Source organism: Neopsephotus bourkii, unplaced genomic scaffold (assembly GCF_033783945.1).
Source record: "Neopsephotus bourkii isolate Nb327-2 ecotype Australia unplaced genomic scaffold, CSIRO-AGI_Nbou_v1 NB_1594, whole genome shotgun sequence".
NCBI classification, from domain to species: domain Eukaryota; kingdom Metazoa; phylum Chordata; class Aves; order Psittaciformes; family Psittacidae; genus Neopsephotus; species Neopsephotus bourkii.
Window position 1 is genome coordinate 413,149 of NW_026902070.1, and position 15,228 is coordinate 428,376.

Sequence of the window (15,228 nt, forward strand, 5' to 3'; positions counted from 1 at the left end):
CTAGAAGAGCCCTCAGTTTGGCACTCTCTATGCCCAGACACATCCTTCTTTCGTGTCAGAGGCATAGGAGTTAAAACCTGCAAACTACATTCGTTGGAGACCCTGAATGATTTTCTAGATTTTGTTCTAGTTGAGGTCTTTTATTTGTGTCCTTCGGAAACATGAATTAGAAATACATTTGAGTAATTCACCGATTGACAAGCACCTGTTTCTTCTGGATTTGACTTTTGCATTTAAGTTGGTTTTAAATGGCTAAACCGTAGTGAAAGTGTTAATTTTCCTTGATTTTTCCCTTGTTTAACTGTGATGCATATAAATTTGTGTATGGTAAGGTTGAAATTCAGACATGTTCTGTGTCTTCCTCTGGCATGCCCTGCTTTGTAATCCTCTAAAGAAATTGCTTCTTTCTGTTACTATTAAGGGGATATATGAAATAACTAGGAAGCTGCACACTCCTGAGTGAGCAAGTTTTCTGCAAACCAGGTGAAATGAGTCACACTGGTGTGCAGTGTGGTTATCTTAAACACAAATGAAAAAGACTACGGTTCTTTCTGCTTCTGCAGTGTGTGTGAACAACTTCTGTGCCTGTGCTCTGTTGGGTAGATTAACTTTTTTATTTAATAAATCTCTTAACACCTCTGTTATTTTTCTCAAGTTATTTGTCAGACACAAGACCAGTATCAATTGATCTTTCTTACCGCAGTTGCAACAGTGCTCTGCAGGTTGTATGCTTTCAAAAGGCAGTTTGTCCTGCTGCTCTCTGTCCCCTCGCCTTGCAGATGATTACTGCTCCTGCTATCCTCTGCAGAGTTTCCATCCCTTCCTCTCTTACTGTTGAATAGACTGCTTGAACCTCTCCTTTTCCCACTGACATCTTACTTGTCACTCTACCCAGGAGGGCTTTTCTATTTCCTTCCGTAAGTCTTCCCTCATCTATAGTGGACTTGATCCGTGGCTCATATAACCAAACCATAGACTGGTTTGTGTTGAAAGGAACCATAAAGCTCATCTCATTTAAACTCTGAAGTGTTGAGGTCAGACTGGAAGTGTTCAAGACCAGATTGGATGGGCCTTTGAGCAACCTGTTCTAGTAGAAGGTGCTCATGGCAGGGGAGTTTGAATGAGATGAGCTTTTATGGTTCCTTCCAACGAAACCATTCTATGAAAAGAAGATGCAGCAGCTCCAGCCGGCTCAGTTCGGGCTCTGCCAGAGGCGGGTACTGCGGCACTTTTGCCCAGTGCCCTACATGCCCTTCCAGTGAGTGACCGTGCTCGGAGCCGTTCCCCGCGGGTCTCAGCCCCGCGGCGGCTCCTCCTCAGCCGTTCCGCCCGGCGGGAAGCGCTGAAGAGCCCGAGGTTGGTAACTCGGTCCCCTTCTGTTTTGGAGACGTCGCTCCCGGCGGTGCCAAGCGGCCGCCCCGCTGCAGGCGGGAGGGGGGTGCCCGGGGGCGGGCGGTCCCGGCCCCGCCGCTCAAATAGCCGCGGTCGCCGCCGCTCCCCGCAGCCGAGCCGGCACGGGCCGCCCCGCCATGGTGACGGCGGCGAGCGGGCGGTGCGGCTTCACCCCGCAACGGAGGGAACCCCGCGGCTCCCCCTGTCGCTGCCCGCGGCTCCCGGCACGGCGGCGGCGTCCGGGGACGGACACAGCGGCGGCGGCGGTGGCGGAGAGCCCTCAGGAGCTGCAGGCTTTCCGCGACTACGGGGAGAGCTGGTACCGCTCCCGCAAGGGGCTGGAGAGCCGCTTCCAGCCGCGGGAGCCGCTTGCCCGGCAGCCGCAGGTGGGGGGCAGCGGGGACGATGAGGGGCGGCGGGCGCGGGTAGCGCGGTACCGGCCCCGCCTGACCCGCTCCCGATGCCGCAGGTGACGGCAGAGGCGCGCTGCAAGCTGGTGAGCTGGCTCATCCCTGTGCACCGGCACTTCGGGCTCTCCTTCGAGGCGCTCTGCCTAACCGTCAACACCCTCGACCGCTTCCTCGCCACCACTCCCGTGGCCGCAGACTGCTTCCAGCTCCTGGGGGTGACGGCGCTGCTCATCGCCTCCAAGCAGGTAGGTGGGGCTGCCCCGCCGCCGAGTCTCTGCGGCACTCCTCGGCCACCCCAAGCGGCCCCGGTGCCAGCCCTGGGCCAGGCTCAATCTCCCTTTCCCCCGCTCCTTCCTCCCGTCTCCCCTTTGCAGGTGGAGGTGCACCCCCCCAGCTTAAAGGAGCTTCTCGCCCTGTGCTGCGGCGCCTTCACCGTCCAGCAGCTCCGCAACCTGGAGTGCATCGTCCTGCTCCGCCTGGGCTTCGACCTGTCGGCGCCGACCATCAGCTTCTTCCTGGAGCACTTCAGCCAGGTGCGGCTGCAGGCGGAGGGGGCCGACGCGGCGGAGGCAGCGGACGCCCGGATCCTGGCGGGCGGCATCTCTGAGCTCAGCCTGGCGGACTACGCCTTCATCGGGTACGCCCCATCGCTGCTGGCCGCCGGCAGCCTGGGGCTGGCGGACCGGCTGCTGGGCCACCGCCGGCCCCTGGACCTGCGGGTCAGCGGCTACCCGGAGGAGCTGCTGCGGGACTGCATGGAGCAGCTTCAGCTCCTGGTGTCGCTGAACGGGCAGTCCCTGCCGCTCCTCCTGCCCCCGGAGGTGGTCCAGAAGTGCCCCTGGCTGCGAGGCGGCCGTTGACTCACCGCACCGCCTGTCACCGGCACCTCCGGCTCCTGCACTGCCCGCCTCGGCTTTGGCTGAGGGCACTTCGTGCTGGCTCGCCGTTTGTGCTTTGTAGAGGTGGTGTAGTCTGATCAACTGATCGTTAGCGTTTGAGAGTCGGATCACGTTTTGCACATGATGTTACTGTCCGTCAGTTGCACTTTCCCTTTGCTGTTTCTTAAGCCCCAGCGTGTAAATAACATGGATAACATTGTGTTATCTATTTGGAGGATGGTCCATAAAGATAACTGCAGAAAGACCGAATAAACGCTGAATAAACTATTTTCTACTCGTGACCCATTCTCGTTTATTTGCTGGGAGAGCACACACACGAGTTTGCCCAGCAGTTAGCTCCAGCTCCAGAAAACAGTGGTAGCCGGTGGTGTCATTCACCGTTTCAGACTGATTCTCTCTGGTTGGATCACGGCTCGGGGAAAGAAAATAGATAAAATAGATGAAGGGGTCTGAGTGTAAGACACCAAAACGCCAGATAACAAGGCGACTGGTGACTCTTTGCAGCAGGTCTGTAACCCACGTGCATGCTCCAAACACGGTGGCACTGTAGCACGGGGAACATCAGAGTCACAGAACTGCACTTTCTCCATTGCTTTGCTGTGGCGCTGGAGCCGCACAGACGCACCCGCGGCTGTCGCCAGAGCCGCGGGCAGCAGGAGCAGCACCGCCCGAGCTGCTGCGGGGCGGGAACCACCGGAGCACCCATCGCGGGAGCCTCGGGTTTAGCCTCCTCCAGCCCCGTCCTTGATTTCAGTCGGGCTCGGAGTAACAGCGGTGCGGGACCCCCAGGTGGGGACAATCCCTCCCGCTCCCGGTGCGGGGCTCAGTGAAGTCCCGATGCCGCAGGACGGTTTGGGATTTTCCTGTCCTCACTCTACTCTTCCGCCGCTGACGGCCCCTGCTGGCCCTGCCGCTTCGGAAATATCCTTACAAACACCCGCCCAGCCCCAGGCAGGGACCGGGACGGGGGGAACTGATGACACCGGGCCGGGGAGGAGTGTCCTCGGCAGCGGCGCAGGCAGCATCTCCGGGACAGCCCCCTCCGCCCGCCCCTGCTCCGCGGGCGCGGGGAAGGGCTCCGCGGGCGCGGGAGCCGCCGGCGCGGTCCGGAGAGGGGGCGGGAGGTTTCCGCGCTCCGGCGGAGGGCAGCCGGGCCCGGGCAGCCCCCGGCATGGACCCGGCCCCCCGCGCCCCTGCACGCGGGGCGGCGCCGAGCGGGGCGCGGGCAGGACATCGTCCGCCGATGCCAGTACCGGGGCTGGAGCCGGTGCCGGTGTCGCGGCGGCAGGATGGAGCAGGGCGGCCGCCGCCGGGCGTTCGGCAGCATCTGCCCCAACAGGGTCACGGGCCCGCCCGCCCGCCCCTCCAAGAAGTCGGCCCGGCCTGTTGGGGGTGCGGTGGGGGCCGCCCCGAGCCCCCGAGCGCCCCCGTCCCTCCCTGGCCGCAGCGGCGCCCCGCCGTCCTCCTCCGCACCCGCCCTCGGTGAGTCTGTCCGCGATGGCAGCCCCGACCCCCGCCAGTGTCCGCCGGCCCCCACCGTGCTCCCCAGCCCTGCATCCCCCGACCGTGCCCATCGAGGTGCACCCTGGCCGCGATTCCCACTCAGCCGCGCCGCCCTGGCTGTGTCCATCCCTGCCCGGGCCCTTCACCGTTGTCTCTCACTGCACCCAGCGCTCACCACCATCGACTGGCAGGATTTGGCAGCCTGTGACCCCATCCTTCCCACCACCCCGGCCGGCCCCGTGACCCTGCAGCAGGTAACCCCCAGCTGGGGCAGGCTTGGCAGCCCCCACCACAGGCACCCGCGGGGTGGTCCCTTCAAGGTGGTGGGTGCTGGCAGCCTTAGGCTACCTCCCTGTGAAACGGGCACAGTGGGGGACAGTGTCTTGACCCACTCGTTAGATGTGGAAGGGCAGGAGACAAACACCCAGGGGTGCTGGGGCTGTGGGAAGGTGCTGAGCACAGGCACCAGCCTGTGTCTGAGCGCTATGGGCAGCAGTGGGCAGCGCAGGAAGGTATGAGCCCTCGGAGCTGCTCACTGGCATATTAACTTCACCTCTTGCAGGGTCCCTACTTCCAGGATGGACCAGAGATAGATTTCCAGGAGTTCAGAGATGCTATGGATGATTTTATATCTGGCGAGTAGATATATTTCCTTACCTGAGCCAAACATATCTGCATGTGCATGTCAACAGTCACACTGAGTTCTGTCTCCCTTTCGTTTGCTTTGATTTTGGGTTTTGGGTTCCTACTCAGGATTCCCAACCTGCGGCAGTCTAAGCAGCATGCACTCTGTACACCCCGTTAAGGGAACCTGGGCTGGCACTGAGCTTTCCCACATGGGGGAAAGAATTTAAAGCCAAATTAAGAGATTAAATTTAGGTGTACAGCTGCGACAGTGGAGAAAATGCTTGTTGGGACCTACCAGAATGTGTGTACTGCGGTCAAGGGGAAGAAGATTTGAATACCTGTCTTAACACCTGTGGCTGTTCCCTTCAGACACATCCACCTTAATGCCATCATCGCTGGACTGCACCGACTTTGATTTCTCACTTGGCGAGGAGGTGGCCTTTGGTTGCTGCACCCCGCAGCTGGAGAGCAGCATGCTGGCACAGATGCCGCTGGCACAGATGCCCCTGCAGCACCCACCTTCCCCGGAGCCATGCTGGAGGGACCTGGCAGACCAGGGCCAGAAAGCACTGGGAGATGCCCTTGAGGTTAACAGCCAGGTAGGGACCCTCACGGGCCTGCGCTGGGCTTCTTTGTGCTCTCATCCTACTGAGGTGTTGCACAGCCCTGGTGTGCAGCATCTCCCCACCTCTGGGTGGTGCGGCTGTCCCATCCGCCCTGTCTTCGCCTGCCCTGCGCAGCTGCAGGAGACCCTCACGCAGAGGCAGGAAGAACTGGCGGCACTGCAGGAGAGCAACGTGCAGCTGAAGGAGCTGGCAAGCCAGGCCAGGCAGTTGGCTGCCGTCCTCGATGTAAGTGCTGCCCGCACAACATTTGGCCTAGTTGCCTAGTAGCTGGGGACGGTGCGGTGGGGACAGGGTTCGGGTTGAGGCTGAGTGGTAAAGTGTGGGACAGCTCCACGGTGGCGGGATTGTGGAATAGGGTGTTGCAGTGGGGGTCGGGGTCTGTGTGTTGAGGTTCGGGACAGGGCACTGCGGGCCGGTGCAGGGCCGCGGTGAGGTGCAGCCTGCGGACTTCGCGCTCTCTCTTCCGGCAGACGCTGATGCAACCGCATCGCACAGACGGGGCGGCCCTTCTTCCTCCTCCGCCTCTTCATGCTCCTCCTCCTCCCGTCGCCGCGCCCCGTGTGGGTGCCGGTGAGCCGGAGCCGCGGGAGGAGGCGGCGGCGGTGGACGCCATGCTGCGGGCCGTGTCGGAGAAGTGCCGCGCCGCCCTGCGGACCCTGGGGGGCAGCCCGGGGAGCAGCCCGGGGAGCAGCCCGGGGAGCAGCCCCACGGCCAAGCGGGCGCGGCCGGCTCCCCGCCTGCACGGCTCCTTCCGCGGTCTGCTCACCTCCCACGCCGCACTGCGCCCGGACTGCGGGGAGCTGGAGGGCGGTGGCGAGCTGCAGGGCGGTGGCAGCCTGCGGGCGTCGCTGGGCGAGGCGGGCGGCATCCGCACCCTGGCCTTCCCGCAGGGCAGCGCCTTCACCTTTCGCACAGAAGCCGGCGGGTACCGCTTCCGCTGGGTGCCTCGCTGAGACGCTCCCGCCACTACGCACACGCGTGTCCGGGAGAGGAGGAGCGGGACCTGAAGCAGAGTCAGGCCGGCGGGGATCTCCCTCCATCCCCCGGCGTCTCTTTTTGTCCTTGAAAACGGGTATTTCAGTATTTCGGATTTTCCCCCATCGCTGGAGGCTAGAGATAAGGGAGAAGCGCGGCAGAGGGGGGCACTGCAGTGGTCGCCAGGCTTCACACAGAGGTCTTGTGGCTATAGAGTTAACAGCTCGCCCTCAGTAGTTTCATACAAGCATAGAACAGTTTTGTCTGGAAGGGACCTTAAAGCCCATCCAATTTCAGCCTCCCTGCCATGTGCAGAAACACCTTCCAGTAGACCAGGCTGCCCAAAGCCCCTTCCAACCTGGCCTTTAACACTGCCAGGGTTGGGGCAGCCACAGCTTCTCCTTTTACTCTGCATGGTGTTACCCAGAGATTTCACTCAGTTGAGCAGGAAAATGTAACTCAGAGGCCAGTGACTGCAGCTGGCGGGTGTGAAAACGGACAGAGAAGTTTAGGCCTTTCTCATGGAATTTCACATCCACAGTGTTTACAGTTTGCACTTGTGTCGTTCATGTGTGCAGCCGTAGGTGCACATACTTGCAGTCAGTGTGATAATTAAACACTGCTTAGAATTAACATTTCTTTGTTCTGATTTAATGTAAACACAGTGTTTTGCACCAGATATGTATGTTTGCTTTTGTTAGAGAAAAAAGAGCTCATAAAGTTTTCTTGATGTGTTCAAGTAGAAAATGATAGAATAAAACATGCTGCTGTTACCATTCAGTGATACTGTCTCAAGTAAAGGCTGATACACTTCACTTGGTGCCTACTGGTCTGGGAGCTGAACCACGGGCAGCACACGTGAAATGGTACCTGAAGTTTATTTTTCTGTGGCACGTAAGTGAGTGAGGTCACTGTGCTCCACCCATGACAGAGGTTTTCTCTCTGTGATCAGTTTTTCTGTTTTCCAGTGCCCAGATTTTCCAGTATTCCTGAACAGCTCCATGCACATTATTGGGAATCCAACTGTAACAGGCTTGTGTGATGGTTCAAGTGACAGCACTATGCTATCATCTTGGTAGGGTTTTTAGGGTAGCTGCAGCCTTGCATGTGGAGTTGTGCTTTCGGCAGGCAGAGGCTGTATTAAAAAGGAAAACAGTCCTTGTTGCCAGCATGGTGTATAGTTACGTGGCTCCTAGAGACTGCAGAGGTGCTCCTTCACAGAATCACAGAGTATCTCGACTTTCAAGGGGCCCATGAGGATCCTGGAATCCAACTCCCTGCTCCTTGCAGGATTTGTGATCCTTCCTACCTGTGGTCCTTTGTGTCTGCAGCACTGTCATTTTCTAGCAGGGGTTTCTTGCTGAAGCGCTGTCAGGGATGTCAGGGGCTCAGCCCTGGGATGACTCCAGAGATGTGCGTATTTCAGAAGAAAACCACTGTCACCTTGGCCAAAATGCTTTATGAAAGCTCTGGTTCAGCAGCAGAGATGGGAGGCAAAATCTGCCCGGCTGCACTGAATTCAGCAGGAAAGAAACAGAGAATATAAAGCACCTTGTATAGATATCTGCAGTTCCCCTCCATGTGTTTTATGAAGCTAAACACAACACATGCGGTGTCTACAGCTTTATAATACCCATAAATGTATAAATTCCCCAGAAACAAAGTGATACGTTAAAACTGGAGATTTTTACAGGATGTAACAAAAAAATAACCATCCTCATGGATTGTCACTAGTATTGTTCTTGTCTTTTCAGAATTACAACCATGTTTATTCACTTACCTTTGCAGTTAACCTGCTGTAGACTTGCCACTGATTACTTTTACTCACAGTGTTTCTGTGTTAAAAGTATCCTGGATTAATTTTGAGTTGTGATCTAAAAGTAACAGAAAATGAAAGTAGATGCCTTCTTAAAAAACTTATTTCAATCCCCACTAATTGGAAAGGCTGAGAATTGGCTAAATCAGACCAACATGCTTCTTGCTGAGACTCACAGGAGCATCATCAGGCACACAGACATGTAACATGTAAAAGTGTTTGGTCTGTAACATGGTATATTCATAGTATTATGCTATAAACATAGTTACATAGTTATAGTGCTAAACTACAAACATCTCTTTCACACACACCCTCTTGTCATGGGGAAAGAGCTTGCTTGCCTTTGTGAGGTTGAGAGTTACGCTGGTGGTGGCATATGCCTCTGGTAAGGTCTCCCATGCAGACAGGTCTCAAGTGAAGGGTCAGACAAAGTCCATGGGCAGGGTGGGCTCACCAGCCTTCAGGCAACCGTCCTAGGAGAAGGACAACTCCAACTTCAAACCCGGGCAGATGGAGCTCGTGTAGCCCTGTAAGGCCATCCATCTAAGAGAAGGATACTCTAATTAAACCTATGACCTGAGGACTTTGCTGTCACCATCCAAGCTCACAAGGCCCTGGCAGATAAACCTCAGGTGTAAAGGGTGGGGCCAGTTCTGCGCATGCTGTGCCTCACCTAAAAAATCCACTGCACAGGCCCAAAGGGTTTACTCACACTTGCAAAGCCCTGTAGCGACAGGCGAGGGACAAAACAGCAGGTGATAAGGTGCACTGGAATTCGCAGAGCCAACCCTGCATGTCTGCTCTTTTATATGGGTCTGAATCATGGGTTATCTACCACCATCACCTCTGACTCCTCAAACGCTTCCATCAGTGCTGCCTCCACTTTTTGCAGCCAGATTTGCCTATCCCACATTGGCTTTTTTTTAGTCATTAGTGTGTTTGCAGTAAGTGTGGGTAAAGCCCTTCCCAAAATTTTGTTTGCGAAGTGGAGCCATCATCATCACCACAAACATCTCCTTTAAGCTCTAAAGGTGTATTTTGTTTTTAATTCACATATACCTATCCACCTCCATACAGGACCTTCATGAAAAGCGGACAAATCTCTTGCACAGATTACAGCAGCCTAGCAGCTGCTTTCACCAACAGTAACTTAAAAGACTCCCAGTGCTTTGTCATTCTGTCAGAGGAGTTGGTGGGATCACAGGGAACACAGCTTGGGTCCTTCATGCATGCTCACGCTTCATGGTTGTTCCCTCAGAAGGTGATCTCTGAAGAAGTTCATCTCTAGGAAACCTCATGTCCAAACTGATTTGGCTTTATGCTAGTGTCTGGGTCAGGATCTGTGCCACCAGGCAGGAGCCCCTGTGTGTGCAGGTGTGATGGAATGAAGAGCATGCTGGTCTGTGATTGACATTCACTGTGTTTTTCTCTCCCTGGTGGTGTGTTGTCCCTGCGATGGGTAAAGGGAGCTGGTCAAGCTCCTAATAGAAGACAAAGCAGATGCAATGACATTTACTGAGCCTTGCTCCTTCTCGTAAGTAACCTTCCTCTGCCTTTCCCTGTCCTGCTGCTACTGGCCACAGGATAGGTGGCTGTGGACGTGTGGTGGTGCGGAACTGTGGACACGTGGGACGCTTGCAGTTGAAACAGGAAAATACCTTTTAATTTGGGGTGGGGTGCAGAGGGGAGCAGGCAAAGGGCTTAGTGTTCATGTTTTGAACATAAGCACCTTGATTTTACGTAAGCCTTGCTCTGGGCATGTGGATTTTTCATTGGATAAAATCTTTAGGTGCTAATTAAAAAATGACACCAGACCTCAAGGTGCAGTTTGATTAGAAAGAAATAATAGAAAGAGGAACTATCTTTTAGTAAATAGTTGCATATGAGGTCAGTAATTTTAGGTCTCTTCAGGATGTAAAGGTCAAAAGGGACCTGCATAGAAGTATTTAGAAATGGCACAGGGCTTTTGGTATAACAATAACTTGTGAAAGCCTTTCTTATCAATGTTGCCAATTTCCTGGTCTAAAGGCAATACCCAAGTCTGAGTGTCAGCATGGCCATTTTCCTGAGTTTCCAAGGTTGTTCATTGTGTCATTAACAGCAAACACTGAGTGTTCATGTTGTGATCACTTTTGGTAAAGCCTTTGGATTTCTTGTCTGGGTAATGTGGTTACAATTAGAACCCACTTGTTAAAATAGGATGGCTGGAAATTTTAAGGATTACCCTCCTTCTCACCCAGAAAAGTGTTGTTGCAATGGCCTATGGGGCTGTGATTCAGACATCCGCAGAAGATGGTTACGTTTTATGCTCTGATCTGTTCTACGGTACATGTCTCGGGATTTCAGGCAGTGACTCTTCTATTGAATCTCCCATTTCTATCTGTGCAAAGCTCACCTCAGCTGATGCTTTACAGTTTCAAATAGTTTTAGCACATGTACCAGGGATCTCCCTGAGTCCCTTTGGGTGGGCTGCTCTGGCTTTCAGAGGGGGAACACCAATGGCATGTTGACTTAGCAGGATTTCCCAAAATTTCTGGGAAATCTCAACTCTGACTGACAACTTTTGCAGGCACTTAATGCAAATAAATACTAACAATTCTATCTCTCTTCTGCGTCCTTGAACTATAGAAATGTCCTCTCTTTTAAGCCTTTCTGTAGTGATGTGTACAGCTGATTCAGTACCTTAAAAAGCAGCCCTTTCTTTAGCACTGTGATGTGAACAATTAATAGTTTCTGCTTGGGGATTTGTGGTAACAGCTGAATTGTCTCAGACATCAGGTGAGCTCCCATTTATGATAGTGCTGAGGGAGTGCAGCCAGAGACCTGCTGGAGACACTTTTCTCCTCTAGACGAATGGGATTGCCATTTTCCTAAGTTGTGCTGCAATAGCACACAGGGGACACAGTGCCCTGCATGTGCATATAGTAAAAGATAGTCCGTAGACTCCTTGATTCCAAAAGGATAGGCATGATACAAAAGGAAGTATCCTATACCCTGGTTGCAGTTGGGAAGCTGAAGCACAGAGGTGTAGCATATTTTGGCATAGGCCACGGCACATGCCTGTGACAGAGTAAGAGACAGGATCCTGACACCCTGCGACCTGCTCAGGTTGTTCATAATTGTGTATTGCCTCTTCTCTCTGCCCCAAACTCATCCTGCCTCTTGGAGGACTATAATCAGCTGATATTGGAGCTATGGGTAAGGAGAGGAATGTGTGGAAGGAAGCAAGTTTCTTTTTTGTTGAAAAGGGTTTAGGAATTGGTCAGGAGCCGCACATTAAATGTGTTAATTCAAGTCACTGAACTCTTTCAGAATAAGGACATTTATGTCCATGATTATGTTCAGATCTCCATTGAAAAATAAAGTTATTTATAATGAATCCTTTGCAGATTTTTGCTTTTTAAATTTCTGTTGTGTTATATTCCAGATTGGTTAGTAGTGACCTTTGGATTCATATTGCTGTGTATAACAAAACAGTAAAAATAAACTTTTAAAAGGAATAATTTTCTGAATGAAAGATGGCAGAGAGATGACTTAATACTATAATAATAATAAAAAATTCACTATGTATTTAATTGAATCAGAATCACAGATACCTTCTAGGAAAGGTTTTCCCTTTATTTCTGGGCTTTCAGTTCCTTTGTGCTTGTGGTTAGTCTCAGGCAGCCTACTCTACCTGCTTCTTGGTCATCTCACCATGTTGTGTTCTCACACGAAGGAGCAAAACAGACCCAGAACTGGTGGTTTGGACACTATAAACCCATAATCAGCTCATGGCTCTTCCTTCCAAGCCTTGCAACCCCAGCATGGTGGTAGAGTTAAGTGTTGTGGTAAGAAAAAAATACATACAAAACCCAAACCCAAACCAAAACCAAACAACTAAAGGAGGGAAATAAAAAATTAAAAAAAAAAAAAAAAAAAGGTGAAATATCTGCCAACTGTAAAGCTTACTAGTGTTTTCAGTATGAATTATATGGTGTTAAAACTGAAGTAGTGTACAACTATAATCTTAGTTTTAGCCCCTGAACTTCAGTGCTGCCTTTTGAAATAGTTAAATAGAATGATATGTTCAATTCTTTACATAACACAGAAAAATCCCTTTTAAATTTGAATGAAACTCAGAGCAGGTGGAATCAAGATCTCTAGCTAAGATCATTTTGTTTTACATGAAATGACTGCTGTCGTGGTTTATTCACACTTGTGAATAATCTGGGCAATAGTGTCCATTGCTAAGTCCACCCCTTGATCATGAGTCCATCTCTATGTTGCATCTCTGCTCTGAGGTCATGGGTCCACCAGGCTCAAAATAATTCACTGTCCCCTTCAGCAGTTTCTGCAACTTGTAGCTGGGGACTCCATACAGCTGCCTTCCATCTCCAATGCTTCCAAAGCACTGGAGGGGCCCAGTGGACTACATACTTGTCCATACTCTCCCACACACCCTGCCACTCATAGCTGTCCAGCCTTGGGGGAAACCTCTTGGTCCTCCCATATCGTGGTCTAACCCCAGACAAGACCCAGACCTGACTCTGCTTAACTTTTGAGATCAGACAAAATGGTGGTGGGTAAAACACACTCTGTGTGTGTGCCAGCATGCTGATCCCCATCACAATCAGCAGGCAGGTCCCAAGGGTACGCAAAGGCAATTCAAAACCTTCAGAACTCTCAAAGGATGCTGCTGTACTTGTCACTGGGGCTGGTGTAGCTGCTGTGCTTGCCGGCTCTCCCACCACCAGCTTCTCTTTTCCTGAGTGCAGCAATTCCTCCTCTGCCTTGCTGGGAAATGCTGCGGGGTCTCCTGCGTCCTCCTGGGCCTCGGCGGGCGGCTTCCGGGGAATGCTCTCGGCCGTCGCGGGGCTGGGCTCGGCCGCGGGGCTCGGCTCCTCCGCCGCCTTCTCCCCCTGCTCGGCAGCCGCCTCCTCCCGTTCCTCGACCGCCCCGACCTCCTCCACCGGCAGCCGCTCCCTGCCGGCCTCCGGCCCCGCTCCCGCCGCCGTTTGGTGCCCGGGGCCGCTCTCCCGGTGCCGCTCCCCATCGGCTTCCCAGAGCCTCGCAGACGGAGGCGAGGGCGAGGGCCAGGACGGTGAGGAGCAGCCGGACGGCCAGGGACCAGTCCATGGCCACGTCCGTCCCGTCCTGCTGCTGGAGCCCGCCCGTATTACAAGCCATTGCCATAAAGTACATTGAGACAGGAACCTTAGCCCAAGCCCCACACTTGATAAACACTAACACAGCAAATACCGGCTCTAAGTAAGTTACAACATTCTGAAGCTGTGAGATCAAGAGGAACAACTCTGAGAGCCAATAAATCAGCATTGTGACGAGTGACTGTTAATCCAGTCAGATCTGTCTTTATCTCAACCCCTTCGTGCCCCATGTTGGGTGCCAAAAAGAACTGTCGTGGTTTAACCCCAACCAGACAGCTTTCATTCACTCACTTCCCCCCTTTCTTGCCCTCCCCCTACTCCTGGAGGGACAGAGAGGAGAATCAAAAAGAAATGCAACTCCCACGGGTTGAGATAAGAACAGTTTAGTGACTAAGGTATAACACAAATCACTACTGCTACCACTAATGATAGTAATGATAAAGGAAATAACAAGGGATTGGATGTGGAGAAAAGTACTGAGGGATTTGCACTGGCTTTCAATGCTCATATTCAAGATTTTTCAAAAAGAAAATACTAAAACTGAGGAACAAAAAATAAGTAACAATGGCAGGTGACACACAAGCAAGAAATATTAGCAGTAGTACTTACAGTCAAGGCAAAAAAGGTGAAGGCAGAAGTTAGAGGCAAATGAGAAGACAATCACTAGCACACAAGGTTGTATTTCAATATGATAAATAGAGGCAGTAACTGCTCACAAGTGCTTTTGCAAATCCACTGGGAAAAGACGTGATCATAGCAATCCGTGCTTCGAAACACAACCACACACCTGACAACCAGTGTCGTGTCAATGTTATGTGTGGAAGTAACAACCCAGTGAAGGTTGAGGCATTGCAATGCCTCAGTTTGGGATGCAGGACTCCGGGACTCATCACTTTGTGATGGACGTTTTCTTGGCGTTGTATCTGCTCCGAGATGCATTTCTTCTTCCCTGCTCTGGCTCTGTGTAGGCAACCTGAACATGTAATGGTGTGTGTACTCATCAAAGGGTAGAAAGTCAAGCACTGGCTCCACCTGTGCTCTGAGCTGTTGGGAGTGCTCTGTAGTTGTTCAGATGTACTGGTGTACTGCCGTTCAGTACTGGCAGGTCTTCCTAACAGTGTCTTGGGTTAGGTGATGAAAGAGGTGCTTCTGCAGGTGTGTGTAAAGCCACATGTGGCTGCCAGTGTATGGAGGCACCTCTTCTCTCCTGATCTTTGATCACTTCCTCTGAGTTGAAGGGCATTACCAAAATACTGCATTTGACTCATACAGTTGTCTCTATGAATGGTTTTTGTCATAAGCATGTATCTGGCATTCAGGACCAATGTGTCTGTTTGCATTTCCCCCTGATTTTTAGTTGTGTATACCTTTTACTGAAGCCTATCCCAGCTTGCATGGGCAATGGCTGAGCTGGTGCTGGGGCATATGAGAGGACTCTGTGGCCTGAGGCCTTTAAACACTAGTATCTCCACTTAACCTTAAATACGCAAGTTGACCTAGTGACTTGCAGGACTGCCTTATTTAGGCCTAGTCATGTAATAGATGTTATGGTTCTGCTTGTATGGTTTGTGTGGTAAGGTGTGGATCCCACAGGATTTGAGGGTATATTAGTTTCTTGAAGATTTAATTAGGAAGCTTTAAGAGAAGGGAGGTTTTCTAAAGTGACATCTCTAGAGATGATGATTCTACTGTTTTGCATTTCAGTACTTCACTGCTGTATGAAGTAGCCATCCTGAGGGATGTAATAAAAGGAACTATACCACTTACAGAAAAATGCCCCCCTTGCTGAAAACCAGCAGATCAGTTCTCTGCTTCAAGTGTTGGAGCTTTTAA

The 15,228-nt window shown here is 52.4% G+C and overlaps 2 protein-coding genes across 2 annotated transcripts; both read left to right on the forward strand.

Moving 5' to 3' along the window:
- Positions 1-1,514: 1,514 nt before the first annotated feature.
- Positions 1,515-2,980, forward strand: CCNO (cyclin O). The gene is made up of 3 exons (XM_061372075.1): positions 1,515-1,778; positions 1,862-2,047; positions 2,177-2,980. Exons 1-3 carry the CDS (start codon positions 1,530-1,532, stop codon positions 2,660-2,662), a joined length of 921 nt encoding a protein of 306 aa, XP_061228059.1. The 5' UTR covers positions 1,515-1,529; the 3' UTR covers positions 2,663-2,980.
- Positions 2,981-4,808: 1,828 nt separating this feature from the next.
- Positions 4,809-6,410, forward strand: MCIDAS (multiciliate differentiation and DNA synthesis associated cell cycle protein). The gene is made up of 4 exons (XM_061372076.1): positions 4,809-4,839; positions 5,201-5,430; positions 5,572-5,682; positions 5,928-6,410. Exons 1-4 carry the CDS (start codon positions 4,821-4,823, stop codon positions 6,408-6,410), a joined length of 843 nt encoding a protein of 280 aa, XP_061228060.1. The 5' UTR covers positions 4,809-4,820.
- Positions 6,411-15,228: the final 8,818 nt, after the last annotated feature.

Bases quoted from the DNA above. Each gene is read 5' to 3' on its own strand.
- CCNO (XM_061372075.1), top strand. From the start codon at position 1,530: ATGGTGACGGCGGCGAGCGGGCGGTGCGGCTTCACCCCGCAACGGAGG. The intron at 1,779-1,861 runs GTGGGGGGCAGC...CCGATGCCGCAG, and splicing joins CGCTTGCCCGGCAGCCGCAG to GTGACGGCAGAGGCGCGCTG. The intron at 2,048-2,176 runs GTAGGTGGGGCT...TCCCCTTTGCAG, and splicing joins TGCTCATCGCCTCCAAGCAG to GTGGAGGTGCACCCCCCCAG.
- MCIDAS (XM_061372076.1), top strand. The intron at 5,431-5,571 runs GTAGGGACCCTC...TGCCCTGCGCAG, and splicing joins CCCTTGAGGTTAACAGCCAG to CTGCAGGAGACCCTCACGCA. The intron at 5,683-5,927 runs GTAAGTGCTGCC...CTCTTCCGGCAG, and splicing joins AGTTGGCTGCCGTCCTCGAT to ACGCTGATGCAACCGCATCG.